The sequence below is a fragment of the Gekko japonicus genome, unplaced genomic scaffold, assembly GCF_001447785.1.
Source record: "Gekko japonicus isolate JY-2015 unplaced genomic scaffold, Gekko_japonicus_V1.1 scaffold914, whole genome shotgun sequence".
NCBI classification, from domain to species: Eukaryota; Metazoa; Chordata; class Lepidosauria; order Squamata; family Gekkonidae; genus Gekko; species Gekko japonicus.
The window spans coordinates 220,121-239,822 of record NW_015160240.1 but is presented as its reverse complement, the minus strand read 5'-3'; the positions used below and the strand labels follow the sequence as shown (position 1 = coordinate 239,822).

At 47.0% G+C, this 19,702-nt stretch overlaps 1 protein-coding gene across 1 annotated transcript in view; it reads right to left on the bottom strand.

The window, feature by feature from the left end:
- The window catches only part of FBN3 (fibrillin 3), a 248,900-nt gene that overhangs the window by 103,566 nt on the left and 125,632 nt on the right, over positions 1–19,702 (bottom strand). The window contains exons 13-21 of the mRNA XM_015413252.1: positions 12,369–12,422; positions 11,693–11,818; positions 9,490–9,615; positions 9,148–9,267; positions 4,656–4,793; positions 4,491–4,541; positions 2,641–2,766; positions 1,769–1,996; positions 571–696 (exon numbers count right to left, since the gene is read on the bottom strand). Of these exons, the coding sequence (XP_015268738.1) occupies positions 571–696; positions 1,769–1,996; positions 2,641–2,766; positions 4,491–4,541; positions 4,656–4,793; positions 9,148–9,267; positions 9,490–9,615; positions 11,693–11,818; positions 12,369–12,422 (1,095 nt within the window). The remainder of the gene's footprint in view (positions 1–570; positions 697–1,768; positions 1,997–2,640; positions 2,767–4,490; positions 4,542–4,655; positions 4,794–9,147; positions 9,268–9,489; positions 9,616–11,692; positions 11,819–12,368; positions 12,423–19,702) is intronic.

Below are 19,702 nucleotides of genomic sequence, written 5' to 3'. Positions count from 1 at the left end.
CACATAAAATCGTAAGATACCGTATGATTATAGAAACTGTCAGAGGATTGATCAGAATCAGGCCGCTGATGGACAATCGGCCTGAGGAACTGGCCAGGAAATGTTGGGGCCAGAGAAGCAGGAGGGAGGATGAGGGGGACGCCCCCTGCCTCAACCAAAGGCCGGTGGAAGAGCTCAGTGTCGCAGACCTTGCGGAACTGCAGTAAGTCCCGCAGGGCCCTGATCTCACAGGGGAGCTAATTCCACCAGGCCCTGCCCCGGTCGAGGCAAGTCGGACGTCCCTGGGGCCGGGAACCACTAACAGATGTTGATTTGTGGACCTCAGTACCCTCCGGGGCTCATATGGGGAGAGGCGGTCTCATACCGGGATGGGGGACTGCTAAGGAAGTCCGGGGTCACTATGCAGAGGCATGCAAACCCTGGATGTCTCTTGCCTTGAAAACCCTATGGGGGGGGGTCACCATTAGTTGGCTGCAATTTCATGGCACTTCCCTCCACGACTTCCATAGGATCTGCATCGCTGCCCGGGAGTATGAGGAGACATGGGGCACGGGTTCTTCTCTGCCTTACCAGTGCAGTTCCTTTCCTCGGCGTCCAGTGCGAAGCCACTGCCACAGAGACATCGGAAGCTCCCGATTGTGTTGCGACAGACTCCGTGAGTACACAGTCCCGAGAACACCTTACATTCGTTCACATCTTGCGGGGGAAAGAAGCGAAATGAAGGCCTGTTAGGAAGCTCTCAAAGGGGAAGAGGGGCACTGATCCTTGTGGAGGAGTTGCTATCAGGGGCATTTAATGAAGCACATTGATTCACCTGTGAAAAAGGTGGGTAGGAAGGTTGCTGGAAGTTCTCCCAAAGGCTCTAGCTCTCATTGAGGTAGGAAACCTAAGTTGTGTCACTTCAGAGTGCAGTGGGGTGTATTGGGGAACCAGTGGCCCAGGCAGAGCCAGCCTCAGAAGGTGGCAAAGGCAATGGGGAGCAGGCCCATACCTATGGTGGGGTCTTGGGAGGCTTCACCCCCTTTCTCCTGTAAAGGCATTTTTCAATCATTTAGAAACATTTTTAAAAGGCATGCACTCCTTTAAGAAGAGAGGGGTGCTGTAGTTGACTAATTCCCACATTGAGCAAGAGGGTTGGAGTGGGTGACCTCTAGGATCCCTTCTAACTCTGTGTCGAGAAACTGGTCTCCTTTTAGAGAGCTTTTCTGCCTAAGTATGAGCTTTCTTGACTATAGAAGTCATCACGCCCACCTGCCGGCTTGTTCTCAGAACTGCTGCTTAGGCTGGCAGAAGTGATTAACTTGCAGCAGCTGAGAACTGTCATCTGAAGTGCTTGACAGCTTGCAATTTAGAGATCTACCGTGGTAACAGCTTTCTATTGGCTGAATGGCTTTTCTTTCTGTACGGAGAACTTCAGCCCCACCAGAAAAAAAATTGCCCCACAAGCCACAGAATGCTGGCCATGGCCCGGATGGGGAGGCCCCAAAAGACCCACAGCTGACATAGCGCAAGTACTCCTTGCTGCTGCTGTCTCCCCCCCTGCCTCGAACGGAGTGGCAGCTGTCACTCACTTCCTAGTTCTCTCCCTCTGGAGGAGAGAAAATGTTTGGATTCACTGGACCTCATGTACCCAGTGGCACTAAGCAGGGAAACCCACTGTAGGGAGGGAGGAGAAAGCACCTAGGGCATCTTGCCAAGTGCCTCTCCAAGTGGATCTGCCTAGGTGTCCAGGTGATGACTCATCCACCCTCCTTGCTCTCCCACTCACCTTTATAAAAAGGTCGGCCAGACAGGACGTCCCCCCTGTTGGCAAAGCCAGGTCCTCGTGGGCAGATGGCCTTGTATTCTGCGGAGCCGGGCTTGGGGCATTCCTCGCAGTCGCTGCCCCAGGCCGAGCCGACGGAGCAGCAGCACAGATCGATGCGGTATTTGCCGGGGAGGGGCTCCGTGCACTCATCCTCAGCCCATTTCATGTAGCACTGCTCCAGCCGCACGTCTGGGGAGAGGAGGCGGCACGGCAGAGAGAGCCGTGAGGTTGGCTCGTGGCATTCGCAAGCACGCCATGACTAGAGAGGGAGTCTAACCAGAAACCTTTGCCTTTTCTTCAGGAACAGTCTTAGGACCGGGGCACCCAGGGCAGCTCCATTGGCCCCATGCTAGAGGGGTCCATTGGGGGAGCCTCCAATACTCTACGACCCTTGCCCTGAGGTCCCTGTGCAGCTGCTGATCCATGGCATGAGATCCATTGGAAACGCTGATCATCTTTCACCTGATTCCCCCATGCCACTTGATTCTCAGGCAGCACTGGGGGAGGAGGGTGATCAGCTGTCGGTCAATGTGGGCTGGCTCCCAGCCGATCCCCCCCTCAAGGCTGCACAAAATAAATAAAATCTGATTTACCCCTTTGCCTGAGTAATTCTGGAGCCTCATCCTGGAGTATTGATCAGTGCTCATGATTCCCCCAGCCTGCCCCTGCTTTTCTGGACAGAGGGAAGACCTAGGCAACTTCATGACAGCCCAAAGGGACGAGGGGGACCCACAGAACCAAGCTAGCACCGATTTCCTCTCAGGGATGAGAAAGAGACTGCCAGTGCACGTGTGGCAAAGGAGTGTGAGGCCCACGTCACTGTCCGTCCTTACCCACACACATCCTGCCAGAACCGTCCAGCGTCAAGCCCTCGGGACACTCGCAACGGAAAGACCCGGCTGTGTTCACGCAACGGCCATTGGGGCAGACACCCGGGAAAACATCACATTCGTTCACGTCTGTTGAAACAGAAACATCAAGGCGACATGCTTCTCCTTGACTCCCCGTGACTTAAAACAGCACACGGTTGTCAAAATCATTCCCTTCTTATTGTTCAGGTCTTTTTTATACCCTTTTTGAAGAAGAGGAGGAGGAGGAGGAGGAGATTGGATTTATACCCCGCCCTTTACTACCCAAAGGTGTCTCAGAGGGGCTTACAAACTCCTTTCCCTTCCCCTCCCCACAACAGACACCCTGTGAGGTAGGCGGGGCTGAGAGAGCTCTGACAGAAACTGCTCTTTTTCAAGGACAGCTCTTATCAGAACTATGGCTTGCCCAAGGTCATCCAGCCAGGTGCATGTGGAGGAGTGGGGAACCAAACCCGGTTCTCCCAGATTAGAGTCCGCACACTTAACCACTACACCAAACTGGCTCTTTTGAAATCCCTGCATTGACTTTCTGTCAGCTCCTGGATTCAAGATGATCTCCTCACCTTTACCTTCAAGGTTCTTCGTGGCCTTGCTCCCCCTGACATCTCTACTGTGACTTGCACCCCTTCACTCCCACTACCCTCAGAACTCTGAAAGTCTCCTGTTCTCTAAAACGTCTTTGCCCGCTCTCCTTTACTGCCCCTGCACCTGAAACCTGCTCCCACACCCCTATCGATCACTGATACATCACAGTCCATAGGACCACTGATTCTTTCCTTTTGTTCCCATCTCAGACTGTTGTGTTCCCTATCTGAACATTTTACACTCTAAGTTCTTTGGGGCAGGGACTTGTCTTCTACTTTTGTTTCCTTGACAATCATCACCCCCTGCCATGCCAAGCGGTCTGCGTATCCCCCTTAGGTGGAGTAGGGTGAATGGGAAGAAAGTTTCACCAGTAAGAGTGAGCAAGATAAGATTCTGGAGACTTCCAATTTGTCTGTTGTTGGACCTCCAGAGGAACTGACTGGCCACTGTGTGAGACAGGAAGCTGAACTAGATGGACCTTCACTGGTCTGATCCAGCAGAGCTCTTATTATGCTCTTATGTTCTTATCTCCTGCTTTCTTAAGTGACCCTTTCTTTGCCCCGTATGCCTTGAAACCCCCACCCCCCCATCTCCACAGATTTTTCACTTCCTTGAATGTCTCTGTCCTTTCTCTTGTGTTGCCCCTTGTGCCCGGAACCCCCTCCCAGAGCTTCAAAGATCTACAGATCCCTTGACTCTTTTTCTTTTCCTCCCTTCTCTTTATGCATGGAACCCCCTCCCAGAAAGTTTGTGTGATGCCACCTTCAAATCTCCCCCCCCCAAACCATGACTTCTCTTCAAACCATCTGATGCAACCCCTTCGTCCCCCATCCCGAATGAAACTTTCCAGTGGAAAAGGCCACTGATTCTTCCAATTTGTTCCCATCTCAGACCGTTGCATTCTGTGTCTGAAAGTTTTACAATGTAAGTTCTTTGGGGCAGAGACTTGTCTTCTACTTTGTTCCCTTGATGATCACCACCCCCTGCTGTGCCAAGTAGTCTCCGCACCCCGTTAGATAGAGCAGCGCAAATGAGATGAAAAGTTGCACCAGTAAGAGTGAGCAATATAAGATTATAGAAATCTGAAATTTGTCTAAGGTATCTAGGGAGACTAGAATATCTCTGGCCAGTCACCCAGACTGCGGAGCATGGGATTGCTACCCAGAGGCACACTACTGAGCCACCTTGGCGGGAGGGCGGGGTAAAAATCCAATTAAATAAATAAACACCTTCACAGGAGACCCCCTTCATCCGGGCATAACCTCTTGGGCAGGCGGTATCTGCAGCAAAAGAGAATGAACGGCGAGAGACGTGAAATTTCGCCCAGAGAGATTTCACTGCAAAACAGCTACAGAATTTCAAGGTAAGCAGAAAGGCACTGCACTGTCCCTTACCAATCTCACAGCGCTCACACGGGCTGCCCCATGCGGCACCGAGGGTGGCGCAACACTCCGACTTCAGCGTGGCCCCGTTGATGTTCACCTCGCACCGTCCTTCCTGGATGTTCAGCCAACAGGTTCCTTTCATACTGTCTAGGGAGGGAAAGCCCAAAGGCCTGATCAGATGGGCCTCCTGTCCGGTTGAAGCCCCCATGGCTCAGGCCAGGTTGAAAAGGCAGGCGGCTCTGCCACTTCCCAAACTCTAGAAACACTTGGCTAGTATGTCTGAATACATCACCAGCCCTCTTTACTCAAAATATGTCTATCCTACTTTTTCCCTAGCAGGAAGGAAGTTGATTCATTTGAAAGGTGGTGTTGGAGGAGAGTTTTATGGATATCGTGGACCGCCAAAAAGACAAATAAGTGGGCTCCAGATCAAATCAAGCCTGAACTCTCCCTAGAAGCTAAAATGATTAAACTGAGGCTATCGGATGTTGGTCACATTATGAGAAGACAAGACTCGCTGGAAAAGACAATAATGTTAGGAGAAATTGAAGTCAGCAGGGAGAAAGGAAGACCCAATATGAGACAGATTGACTCCATTAAGGAAGCCACAAAGGCCCTCAATTTGCAAGACCCGAGCAAGGCTGTTAATGAATAGGATGTTCTGGAGAACATTAATTCATAGGGTCACCATAAGTCAGATGCGACTTGATGGCACATAACATGTTGTTGTTCAGTCGCACAGTTGAGTCCGACTCTTCACGACCCCATGGACCAGATCACGCCAGGCCTTCTGGTCTTCCGCCGTCCTCTGAAGTTGGCTCCATTTCATGTTCGTTGCATCTATGACACTGTCTAACCATCTCATCCTTTGCCGTCCCCGTCTTCTTTGACCTTCAATCTTTCCCAGCATCAGGGTCTTCTCCAGCGAGTGCTCCCTTCTCATTGGGTGGCCAAAGTATTTGAGCTTCAGTTTCATTATCTGGTCTTCCAGGGAACAGTCAGGGTTGATTTCTTTTAGGATTGACTGATTTGATCTCCTTGCAGTCCAAGGGACTCTCCAGAGTCTTCTCCAGCACCATAGTTCAAAAGAATCTATCAGAGGTCATTTCGGGGGGGAACGCGGGGGAACACAGTTCCCCCGGGTGAGGTGCAGGGGGGCGGGGCACATGATGAAGCCCGCCCCCTGCTTCCAGCCGCCCCGCTTCCAGCCCTCATTCAGCCAGGAGGTGGCAGGAGAAGAGAGAGGGTAAGTTGCTTCCTCCCCACCTCTCCCCACCCCTGCCTGCCTAGGGCCAGGGAGGGCCTTGGCGGGGCTTCCTCACACTCCCGCTGGCCTTGCAGGTCCACTGCTGGGCCCTTGATGTCAGGGGGTGTGGCATATGCTAATTAGTTATGCTAATGAGTTCCCCTAGCTCTTTTTCTACGAAATGACCCCTGGAATCTATTCCTCGGCGCTCGGCCTTCCTTATAGTCCAACTCTCGCAGCCATACATGACTACTGGGAATACCATTGCTTTGACCACGCGGACTTTTGTTGGCAGGGTGATGTCTCTACTTTTTTTCATGCTGTCTAGGTTTGCCATCGCTTTCCTCCCAAGGAGCAGGCGTCTTTTAATTTCATGCCTGCCGTCACAGTCTGCGGTGAACATACATGCATCTTTTCCCTTAAAGAGGGGGTTCTCGGACTTCAAAGGCTCCACTCCTTTCTCGCTGTGGGGCAAACAACACTAGGAGAGGAGAGAATTTACTCCTCTATCCTTACCTCTTCCCCACAAGGGAGATTCGACTGACAGTTGAACTCATGGGGGGGCGGGGGGGCTTGATAAGTCAAGTTTCCACCTGGGTTCTGGAAATATCAAGTGCAGCTGAGATAAGGAGGGCTTTTTGCTGATAAGGTCAGCCGACCCCAACCAACCAATCCTTTTCTTTTTATTCCTTTCCCCCCCAACCCAATCTGGATTCAGAAATATTTGCAATATTTTGGACTCCCAGAACCACGATATTTTGGATATTTTTGGACTCCCAGAACTGCGATCATAATTAAAAAGACTGGCAGACTTCCAGCAGCGTCTGAAGTGAACTTCCAATATATAGTGGTAAGAGGGACCCTCATCGAAAAAAGCAAGAAAGATTAGAACAAATTAGGATAATAACTGGAAAAAAACCCCAGAGATTGGAACAAGAACATAAAAGCAATCATAATAAAAAACACTAGCAGAGTAGAAGAGGTACAGAAAAAATTAAAATTTCTAAAGCAAAGATATTTTGAACATGCGAATAAACCTGGCAGATATCTGGCATATTGTCTCAGGAAGGAAAGAGAAAAAGAGTAATAACAGGTGTAAAGAAAGGAGGCCAAAGAAATACAGGAAGACTGCAGTCACACACACTAAATAATCCACTTTCAATCCACTTTCAAACTGGATTTTTACTTTCAATCCACTTTCAAACTGGATTTTTACTGTGTGAAATGGCAAAATCCAGTAGGAAAGTGCATTGAAAGCGCATTGAAAGTGGATTATTTAGTGTGTGTGACCACAGCCGAACAATTTATTAGTGTTCTCTCAGGATTATACCAAAAAAAGTTAGTTTCAGAAGAAAGAATAAGAGAATATTTAAAAGATATCCCGATTGCAAAGTTTACGTCAGAACATAGAGAAATTCAAGAAACCTCTCAATATCCCTGATGTGACAAGAGGTGTATATAACACTAATACATAAAGAGGACAGCGATTCATCACTACCACAGTCTTATAACCTAATTCTCTGCTGAATATAGACTACAGAATTTTTGCCACAATAATGGCAGAAAGATTAAGAAAATGCATACCAAATTTAATACACTCTGACCAAACAGGTTTTGTACCAAAGAAGAACATGAAAGATAATATACAATTTATAATAGATGCAATTGAATTTGTGACTAAGAGGAGAAAGAAAGTAGCATTTCTATTTCTAGATGCAGAGAAAGCGTTTGACAATATGGCCTTTCTTACTGGATGTTTTACAAAATATGGGCTGTGATCTTGCATTTTGGAGATGGATGCATGGAATATACTTGAACCAACAAGCAAAGATTTTAATTAATGGGAAACTAACAGAAGCAATTTCAACTGAAAAAGGAACATGTCAATGATGTTCTTTATCCCCTTTATTATTTATACTAGCAATAGAGATTTTAACTATAAAGATTAGACAAGATGACATAATTAAGAGAATAAAAGTGGATGATGTAGACATCTGTCCACATTTAGAAGAATGGGAAAATAAACTTGCTGAATATGCAGTAACGGCAAAATTAACAACCCATTTGAGAAACAGTTCTGTTACAAAATTTGAGGAAAGATGGAGAGTTTATTATATGTACTATCCTAGCAGGAGACAAACTTAAAGTGAGAAAATATCATATACAAATATATGGTAATAAAAATAAATAAATAAAATCTGTTCCAAATGTAATATCCCAAATATAAATGGGTTCTCTGTATGAGATATATAATAGACTTTTACACTGTGATATACTACTTATCTATTAAAGGTTCTAATAAATATGTAGAAGTGGCGAAAATATGTTATGTTGAATATGTAGTAATGATGAAACCAGTGTAGTCAAAATAGAGTAGTTATGAAGTTTGAAGCTTAAAACTTAAGATGATGAATACAATTGTACCCCAACAGAAATAAAAATTATTGTATTTTATAGATAATACCTTAAAAATTAGAATTAAGGGGATGAAAGGGAAATTATTCTCTGTCCTATATATTGTGTACTACATGATTGTCTTCGACAAATGTAATTATGTTGGATAACCCAATTTTCCCTTTTCCCCTTTTCTTTGCTGTACCCTCACTGTTTTTCTAAAATAAATAAGTAAAAAAGAGGGGGTTCTCACCGTGTCTTCACTCACATGAGAGTACCGAGAAATATAATTTCGCCTCAAGAGAGGAGCTGACTGGGGTGCAATATGGATCTGGGCTTGGCGTAACTCTCCCTCCTGTTCCCCTGACTGTAAATGCTCCCCTCCCATATGCAGGAAGGTAACAACGATCAATATGGTACCTGCCTTTTCTCTCTACCAGTTCAAGCAAGGGGTATTTTCCTGACTGGTCAACTCATATTCCAGACGGGGGAAACAGAGACCTGCTTGCCAAAGGACCCATTACAACTGTGTGGCAGTTTGAATGGGGGACCTTTTGGACCGCACTGCATTGCACCAGCTCTCAAACAGGGGTGGGTTCAAAACTCTGGCTTGTGGGTATATCATCACACCCATAGGATTTCAGTGCAACAGTATGCCCAACGGCATCAAGAATCCTTTTTTTGCCCCATTCTGTCAATGCACGTGTATGCATAAAAGAAGAAACGTGAAAGAGTTCCCAACTGTAGCAAACCATGCAAGGAAAAGTGCTCCATGTGCAATCCAGAAAGACAAAATAAAGGAAGATTCCCAACAGTTACAGTTTTCCATCTCAATTGGAAAACTGGCAGATTAATCTTTACCAACACAGATGGTGCCACTGGAATCCAGTTTGCTTCCCGGGGAGCACTCGCAGGCAAACGATCCAGCATTATTCCTGCAGACGCCATTCACACAGGGGTTGGATGTACACTCGTTGATATCTGGGGAGGAGAGATTCAAGTTAACATAAGAAGCTAGCTTTGTCTGTCTCACTCAGTATTGTCAACTCTGACCTACAAGGCCGTGCCCCTTATCTCCAAGAATCTGTCCAGGTCTGGTCCTCTGGGGACCTGTTGCCTCTACAACTAGCCCACGAACTATACATATCTGGAAGAGGCAGAGACAAAAGAAAATCAACAGGGACAGGTGGGTGGATTTCTTACCTTCACAGGTATCCGTCTCTGTCCGGAAGACAAACCCCTTAGGGCAGCTACAGCTGTAGCTTCCAGGCGTGTTGCGACACAAACCGTTGTCACACAACAGGCGGTTGACGGCACATTCATCCACATCTGGCGGCAGGGACACAGACAGAGATGCTATGGATAAGGCTGTGTCAGCAAGCTGCCAATATGTCTTTTCCATGCATATGAGATGTGTCCATCCCCCCCCCTCGCCTTCCCTGGGTTGGCTTAGACTCTTGTGCGCATGTCCCCCCTCACACTCATGCGATCATCTTCAACTGCATTCCTTTCCATGTACGCTAGCAGTGCTTTGAAGGAACCTTATCTGCCAAGGCTACAGGTGGTTCGCGTTTGGAGGCTTTTTGCTTAGTCTATAATGAACAGTAGTGTGAGAATAGAATAATTGTTTAATCAGCTACAACCGTTGCATTCTCAGGGTTTGAGCGCGCGATGAGTCCTCAGGGCGGACGCGGGAACCATATCTATTGGCCCATGTTATTTTAAACTTGCTTCATTATACCTGTCTCAAGCACCGTGTGTTATTCTGAACAGAGAATCTGTTCTAAGTACTTCATGGCTTCAATAAAATAAAACCTTCCTGCAAGAGTGTATTTCATTGTTTGCTGTGAGTCTGACAGGCTGCAGGTGTTCAGTACCCCTTGCTTTGGAGATGCAAGTCATGAGGGCTAGAAACCTACTTTTGAAATAAGTGTCTTCAAGTATCTGTGTCCATGACCGTATTTTACTCTCTTATCTGCCCTCACTCACAAAAATCCTAACACTGATGGGTCTATTCTAAACGGTGTTGCTCTTATGGATAGCCTAAGCACATGGTTGATTTCTGCTCATCCTAGGTGGGAATGATGAATGGCCCTAATGTCTTCACTGAAGGGAAGCACCAATTCCCACAATATCTTCCAGCAACTGCACAGCTTTGTTACTTCTGGCTGGAGTGGACTGCTCCGCATTGCAGCTGGTCTCAGCCAAGCAGCTCAATCTGTGCTGGATTTAGAGATGGGCATCTGTGGAACTCCCTGCTCCAAACTCCATTTTACCGAGTCTGCTTTTTAGTCCTTGACCAGAGCTTTCTTGTCCAGCTGGACATTTGTAAATTGCAAAATGTGGGGGATGGCTCTAAAGTTGTAGAGCTTCAAGAGGGAAATGGATAAACATCTGGAGCAGAGGTCCACCAGTGGCTCTTAGCCACAAGCAGGGGTCATTTCGTAGAAAAAGAGGTGCAGGAGCTCATTAGCATAACTCATTAGCATAACTCATTAGGAGGGAGAGCTTGTACCTGAATAAAACTTGGTCTTAAAGGTGCCACTGGACTGTTTTGGACCAGGGGGCCGGCGGGAGCTCTGCAACTTACCTGGCTGCTTCTTGCTCTGACTGAGGGCTGCTGGGAGCAGGGGGTGGGGCTTGTTGCATGTGCCCGCCCCCTGGGCTCTTTACTGCCGGAGCTCCGCTCCTGTGCGCTCCTGCAGGAAATGACCCCTGACCACAAGGTATAGATAGGAACTCTTGGTCTGGGGCAAGTGATGCTTGGGGGGGGGGACAACAGTGGAAGGGCTTCTAGTGTCCTGGCCCCACTGCTGGACCTCCTGATGGCATCTGGTATTTTTGGCCACTGTGTAACACAGAGTGTTGGGCTGGGTGGGCCATTGGCCTGATCCGACATTTGGCTTCTCATATGTTCTTATGAACCTTTCAGTCACTGGTTTTAATACAAACTACCTTTCAGTGCTGCGTGGCTACAGTAATGTTATATGTGCTCTTTGTTCTATATTGTAATATACTGTATATTGAAAATTTATATGCTTCTTTGCAAATTGCCTTGAGCATACTTGGAAGAGCAATTTATAAAATCTCTCTTTCACAAGGTGCTGTCCCCCCTTCCTCCAAAAACCTCAGAGTCCCGTTATGTGGTTCTCCCTTCCACGATTTCCCCTCCCAACAACCCTGTGAGGTAGGTTAGGCTGAGAGACAGTGATCAGCCTGAAGTTAGTCAAGAGAGCTTCATGGGAAACTTGGGATTTGGACCTGGGACTCCCAGATCCTAGCTTGCTAAATCGAACTGCCGCACAACAGTGTAATAAATATGATGGGTTTGGGGTTCTAGGGCAGGTTGGAGTGCCTGGATGGCCTCTCTGGGTCACCCCTGCATCTCACCACTGGTTCAACTCACCCACACAGTTCTTGCCAGTTGGGTCGGACTCGTAGCCCAAGTTACAGATGCAGCGGTAACTCCCTCGCAGGTTCTCACACATCCCGTTGGGACAGATGTCCGGGTTCAAGGCACATTCGTTGATATCTAGATGTGGGAAGGGAAGTTGGGCAGCCTGGCAACCACCTGCCCCCTGTGTGACCCCCCCCGGCCCCACCCATTCTCCACGCCATGCCGACTTTCTTCCTTAACAATGGCTTACCCGAGAATTCAGGGCTCTTTTTGTAGAAAAAGCCCAGCAGGAACTCATTAGCATATAGGCCACACCCAACCGCAGGAACTCATTAGCCTATTAGGCCACACCCCTGACAGCACAGCTCATTAGCACATTAGGCCGCACCCACTTGTTACCAGAAGTGTGGTTATCCAGCCACACCCACCTTTTGCTTGTTATTCTGTTGACCTTGTTTGTGGTCAAAACCCAGGGCCTTTTTTTGTAGCAGGAACTCCTTTGCATGTTAGGCCACACACCCCTAATGTAGCCAATCCTAATGAGTTTCTGCTGTTGGGTGTGGCCTATTATGCTAATGAGCTCCTGCTGGGCGTGGCCAACTTGGGAGCCAGCCGGAACTCTGTTCCTGTGCGTTCCTGCCCCAAAATAGCCCTGCCCGAGATGAAGCACTGCCCCAGGACTCACCTCTGCCGTCAGCTGTGATGCCAATCCCACTGCTGCAAAGGGCTTGAAATTCAGCTGAAACAGGGAAAACATGTATTTGGGTTCAGCAAAGGCAACCTCTAGTGCAGGAGTGTCAAACGTATGGCCTGGGGGCCGGAACCAGCCCATTCAGGGCTCTTCTCTGGCCCGCGAGCAACTGGTGTGAGAGAGGGAAGGCAGGAGGCTGTTCAGGGCCTGCACGGGTGCACGTGGTGAGGTGTGTGTGGTCATTATAATTGTGTTATAATTGTATCCCAGTACTGTGTCCAGTTTTGGGCACCACATTTTAGGAAGGACGTTGACAAGCTCGAGCATGTCCAGAAGAGGGCAACCAGGATGGTGAAAGGGTTGGAATCCAAGTCTTATGAGGAAAGGTTGAAAGAGTTGGGTCTGTTTAGCCTGGGAAAGAGAAGGCTTAGAGGGGACATGATTGCAGTCTTCAAGTATTTGAAGGGCTGTCATGTAAAAGATGGAGCAGATCTATTCTCTCTTGCTCCGGATTGCAAGACTAGATCTAATGGGTGGAAATTACAAGGGAGTCGTTACCGGCTAAATATCAGGAGAAACTTCCTGACTGTAAGAGTGGTTGAGCGGTGCCATCTCCAGGCATACCCAAATCTGTAGGTGCCAATTTACCACAAATATCAATAAAAGAATTACAGGCCCTAATTCAAGAGACAGTAACTTCAGCTGTAACAACAGCAGTAAAAGCTGCTGTGGATCCAATTCAAGACAAATTAGATACACTTGTTCAGAAAATGGAACTCCAGATGGAAGAAGTTCAGAAACAACTTAAAGAAAATAGACAAGAAATTTCAGCTGTAACTATTGCAACAAATAATTTTTTTTGGGGGGGGGGGAATCACAAGAGGCAGATCTTAAATTGGAAGCAGTTAAAACCAAACAGGACTCCATAGAAGAAGCCCTTATAAAACTGGAGCTTGACAAAGCAGCATATACATTAAGATTTCAAAACATACCAGAAAAGAAGGATGAAAATTTAAAATCAACAATGACCCAAATATTGGCGACATATATGGGTACAAAAAACTGAGATGAAGTCCATAATGAAATTGACTTATGCAAACAAAAAACCCAAACGTCCCAGAGAAGTCCATGTAAGATTTCACAAGAGAATAATGAGAGATGAAATTCTCAAAAAAAAATGATTTGATACGATATGAAGATTTATTGGACAATAAAAATGAATTGAGACCAACAGAAAACATTAAAAAACAAGAATCCAACATAACTTGGTGGGAAAGAATACAAATAGAATCAAGATATACCAAAGATAAACCAACAGGTTTCTATACAAAAATGACAGAAATGGATAAGATACTGGAATATTCCAATGAAAAGATTAAGAAACTTTATGTATTAATGTTAGAAAATAAAATTCAAGATGAAATAGTTAAAAATTCCATATTAAATGGGCACAAAACTTGGGTCATAATATTGATTTGAACCAAAAGTCACAGGTATGGAAAAAATGCTAAGATGACTAAAGCAACTTCATATAAAGAAAATATTTATAAAATGTTCTATAGATGGCATGCGAGTGGAGGAGTGGGGAATCAAACCCGGTTCTCCCAGATTAGAGTCCGCACTCCTAACCACAACACCAAACAAAGGCGGCTTTGTATGACAATCCATGAAACGCTACACCTTCGCTCTGTGGCGTTAAGATGGAGGGACGGCAGCTGAGGGGCAAGAAGGCCTGGGTTGCATGCAGGAGGTCCCAGGTTCTGGTTTGAGGATCTCAGGCAGCAGGTGTAGGAAAGACCTTTCTCTGCAGGATACTCTGGAGAGAGCCGGTTGGTGACTGGTCTGCCTAGGCCTGGGCTAGATGGAGCAATGGTCCTATCCTGTGCAAGACGGGTTCATGAGCACGCTCTGCTCTCATCTTTTTAATGGGAGTGGTCACTGCCGAGGCTTCAGGCATCTGCTTTGCACGCAGAAGGTCCCCGGTTCGATGCCCGTTCAAAGAACTCTGGTGACGTGGGCTTGAAATGACCTTCCTCTGCCCAAGATCCTGGAAAGTCACATGTTTCAACGACAGGGCGGGGCTAAGAGAAGCAAAGGCTGGACTCATGAAAAGGTACCTCTCACATTGCTTATGGTGGCCCCATCCTGGTGGAACGAGCTCCCGGAGGAGATCAGGGCCATGTGGGACCTTTTACAGTTCCGCAAGACAGAGCTCTTCCGCACTATAGTGCCCTGGCCCTCAGTCTATAACATCTAGCCTGTGCTGCAGGGAGAGCTTAGGCAGATCGATTCTTAGAAGGTACACCGAAATAAGCCATCTCGAATAACTATCTCCAGCACTTCATGAAACTGTTTTTTAATAATGGAACTATTCTTATATGATTTTATGCTGTTTTACTGTATTTTATGCACTGATTGTGAGCCGCCCTGAGCCTGCATTGCAGGGAGGGCGGGGTATAAATGTGATTAATAAATAGACAAATAAATAAATTATGTTGGATTTAAACAACTGAAAAGGTACCTCTCACATTGCTTATGGTGGCCCCATCCTGGTGGAACGAGCTCCCGGAGGAGATCAGGGCCATGTGGGACCTTTTACAGTTCCGCAAGACAGAGCTCTTCCGCACTATAGTGCCCTGGCCCTCAGTCTATAACATCTAGCCTGTGCTGCAGGGAGAGCTTAGGCAGATCGATTCTTAGAAGGTACACCGAAATAAGCCATCTCGAATAACTATCTCCAGCACTTCATGAAACTGTTTTTTAATAATGGAACTATTCTTATATGATTTTATGCTGTTTTACTGTATTTTATGCACTGATTGTTATATTTATAAAATGTTCTATAGATGGCATATCACTCTAGATAAACCAGCCACATTTTATCCTAACTGATCAAATGAATGTTGGAATTGTAAGAAAAATGTTGGTCCCTTTTTCATATGTGGTGGTCATGTGATAAAGTCAAAAATATTGGTCTTGGATTCATGAAATATTACAAAAAATGTTAAAGAGTACTATACCTTATGTACCAGAATTGTTCTTATTGAATATATTACCAGAAAATTGTAAAAGACAAGATGCTTATCTCATTATACACGTAGTGACAACTGCTAGAATGATGTGTGCTAAATACTGGAGAAGAACTGAATTTACCTTCAAGACAAGAAACTTTAGATAAATTGTTTGAAACTGCAGAAATGAATAAACTGACTTTAATGTTGAGAGGACAAACTGAAGAAAACTTTGAAAAAGCATGGTTAAGATTCTACAAATGGTTTGAAGAAAACAACAAATAAACTATATGAATGCTCAGCTAATCTAGAAGAACTAACAGACTATATTTTAATTTATAGGCAAAAGATACATATAAAAATTAACCAGAACTTAGAACACAAGTATATTGTATGAGGTACTATAATAGATAATTTGAGGATATATGGAAATTCCCCCAATTTATATATGCATATTTGTCTGGTTTTTTGTCTGTACTGTGTCTGTTTTTCTTAAAATAAAAAAACTATGAAGAAAAAAAAGTGCCACTGGACTCAAACTTTGTTCTTCTTCAGAAGTGGCATCTAAAGAAGTGAGCAGTGCCTCAGGAAAGCCCGAAGGTGCTCCTGGACTCTTGCTCTTTTCTGCTGCTACAGACAGACTAACACAGCTACCTATCTTCCTACTATATCACTCTGGCTCCAGGGAAGTAGGGGGCTGTTAACCCTTCTGGTGCCTTTATTTTTCTCGAAGTCTATTCTGGCTTCCGCTCCTCTTGAATAGCACTTTAATGTAGAGAAGAGCTTCTACAAGTCATGGCAGAATTGAAGCAAAAGCATTTGCCCACATGGCTCAGATCCTTCAGTCTCATGGTACGTCCTCCCTTTTCTCTGTGTCGCCAGTTTGATTCTGCATATTCATTCAGCTTTGTCAAAGAAAAAGGCCGGATGTGATAGTTCCTATTGTGGATGTGCAGTGTCCTTGGACAAATCCTCTACCCTACTACACTTAGACTGCACATCCTGTTTGTTTTACATGTTCTTTTTCACAGTGTGTTGGAAAGGGGGGGGGAGAGAAATACATAAACGGTGGCAGGGGGGGGGAGAAATACATAAACAGGATGAAGGACATGAAAAGTGAGACAGCCGATGCATGCTCCCATCTCAGGCAGCGGGTGTGTGAAAGACCTCTTCGGATAACAACCTGCTGGTGATCCCTGGCCCTAGGGATGTCCGGTTGTTCCGCCAGCCTTTTGGTTGAGGGCAGCAACGGTTTCCTTATTGGGTGGCACCCTTCCTATCCCCCCTCCCCCTTTTGTTCTGAACTCCCCTTGGATCTTTTAAACGCCATCTTGGATCTTTTATTCTGAATTTTAATCTTTATTAAGTTGTATATTGAATTCTATAGGGCTGAGGTGGCTCAAGTGGTTAAGACGCTGAGCAGCAGACCGGAAGGTCGGTAGTTCAGCAGTTCGAGACCCGAGTGCTGCAAGACGGAGTGAGCTCCCGTCTCTGGCTCCAGCCCCTGCCAACTTGGTGCAGTGGTTAAGTGTGCGGACTCTAATCTGGGAGAATCGGGTTTGACTCCCCACTTCTCCACTTGCACCTGCTGATGTGACCTTGGGTCAGTCACAAGCTCTGGCACAGCTGTCCTTGAAAAAGAGCAGTTTGTGTCAGAGTTCTCTCAGCCCCACCCACCTCACAGGGGAGGGGAAGGGAAAGGAGTTTGTAAGCCGCTCTGAGACTCCAAGTGAAGGGTGGGGTATAAATCCAATCTCTTCTCTTCTTCTTAGCAGTTCGAAAGCAAGAAACTGCAATTAGATAAATAGGTACCGCTTCGGTGGGAAGGTAACAGTGTTCCGTGAGCCTCGGTGTCTAGTCATGCTGGCCACATGACCACGGAAATGTCTTCGGACAGCGCTGGCTCTTCGGCTTGGAAACGGAGATGAGCACCGCATCCCTAGAGTCGGATTCGACTGGGTTTCGAGCAAGGGAACCTTTACCTTTACCTATATAGAATTTATGTTTTGTATATTTTATGGCATTATGCCCCTTTGTACATCACTCAGACCCTGGTGTAAGCCAGGATAAGGCAATTAATAAATCAAATTATCATCGCCATCACCATCATCGTAATCAATAATAATAATGATGATGATGATAATGATGATAATAATAATAAGTTGGGAATTCATTCTTGGTTATAAAAGATGTGGGAGAGCTACCTGGAAAAGGCCTTGCTCTGTCGGAGACCTTGCAGAGCCTCTGCCAGTCATGGCAGACAACACCAGGATCAGGGCCAGCATCAACATACTTGGGGGGGGGAGCTAACAGGGCCCGTTGCTTCTGGTGGGGCCCACCGCCCCGACCCCCAACCACGTACTTCCCCTAACACCTGTCTGCATGCCTGGAATTCCCCACCTTTTTGCTTTCATTGCTCCACCACCTGCACTCCCAGCTGCCCAACAGCATCGAGGAAGGGCGCCTGGGCGGTGCACAGTGGCAACACTCCCGGTGGCCCCTGCAGCAGCACTCCCACCCAGTGGCACTGTTGGGTGCCCAGGGGGTACACGTAGCTGACCATGGGCAAAAAGAGGGATTGCAAACAGGAGGACGTATAGGCAGGTGGAAAGGGAGGCACGTGGGGGGTGCCTGGTGGAGGGCAGATGGGGACTTCTGGGCACTGGCTGTCCAGGGCGCCCAAAACCTGGAACCGGTCCCAGCCCTGATATGCACAATTGGAAAAACAGGTCTTTTAGAGGATCTCTGGGTACCAAAGGCAGAAAAATATACACACTGCCCGATTTATACAAACTGCCAAATGCATATATCACATGTAGCACACTCTCCCTGTATGCAGGGCAGATGCACCAAAATCATAACAGAAGAAGAAGAAAAAGAAGAAGGAGATTGGATTTATACCCTGCCCTTCACTACCCAAAGGTGTCTCAGAGCGACTTACAAACTCCTTCCCCTTCCCCTTCCTCTCCCCATCACAGACACCCTGTGAGGTACATGGGGCTGAGAGAGCTCTTTCGAGGACTGCCCTTGAGAGAACAGCTCTGAGAGAACTTGGGACTGACCCAAGGTCACACCAGCAGCTGCGAGTGGAGGAGTGGGGAATCAAACCCAGTTCTCCCAGATTAGAGTCCGCACTCCTAACCACTACACCAAACAAAGGCGGCTTTGTATGACGATCCATGAAACGCTACACCTTCGCTCTGTGGCGTTAAGATGGAGGGACGGCAGCTGAGGTGCAAGAAGGCCTGGGTTGCATGCAGGAGGTCCCAGGTTCTGGTTTGAGGATCTCAAGCAGCAGGTGTAGGAAAGCCCTTTCTCTGCAGGATCCTCTGGAGAGGGTCACGGGTTCCAGCCGGTTGGTGACTGGTCTGCCTAGGCCTGGGCTAGATGGAGCAATGGTCCTATCCTGTGCAAGACGGGTTCATGAGCACGCTCTGCTCTTTTTAATGGGAGTGGTCACTGCCGAGGCTTCAGGCATCTGCTTTGCACGCAGAAGGTCCCCGGTTCGATGTCCGTTCAAAGAACTCTGGTGATGTGGGCTTGAAATGACCTTCCTCTGCCCAAGATCCTGGAAAGTCACATGTTTCAACGACAGGGCGGGGCTAAGAGAAGCAAAGGCTGGACTCATGAAAAGGTACCTCTCACATTGCTTATGGTGGCCCCATCCTGGTGAAACGAGCTCCCGGAGGAGATCAGGGCCATGTGGGACCTTTTACAGTTCCGCAAGACGGAGCTCTTCCGCCAGAGCCGCCACCACTATAGTGCCCTGGCCCTCAGTCTATAACATCTAGCCTGTGCTGCAGGGAGAGCTTGGGCAGATCGATTCTTAGAAGGTACACCGAAATAAGCCATCTCGAATAACTATCTCCAGCACTTCATGAAACTGTTTTTTAATAATGGAACTATTCTTATATGATTTTATGCTGTTTTACTGTATTTTATGCACTGATTGTGAGCCGCCCTGAGCCTGCATTGCAGGGAGGGCGGGGTATAAATGTGATTAATAAATAGACAAATAAATAAATTATGTTGGATTTAAACAACTTTTGCGCTTCAAAAGAAACGTCTGGTTGAAGGAGGAGGAGGAGGAGGAGGAAGAGATTGGATTTATACCCCGCCCTTCACTCAGAGTCTCAGAGCGGTTTACAACCTCCTTTCCCTTCCCCTCCCCACGACAGACACCCCTGTGAGGTAGGTGGGGCTGAGAGAGCTCTCCCGAGGACTGCCCTTGAGAGAACAGCTTTGAAAGAGCTTATGACTGACCCAAGGTCACCCAGCAGCTGCATGTGGAGCAGTGGGGAATCAAACCCAGTTCTC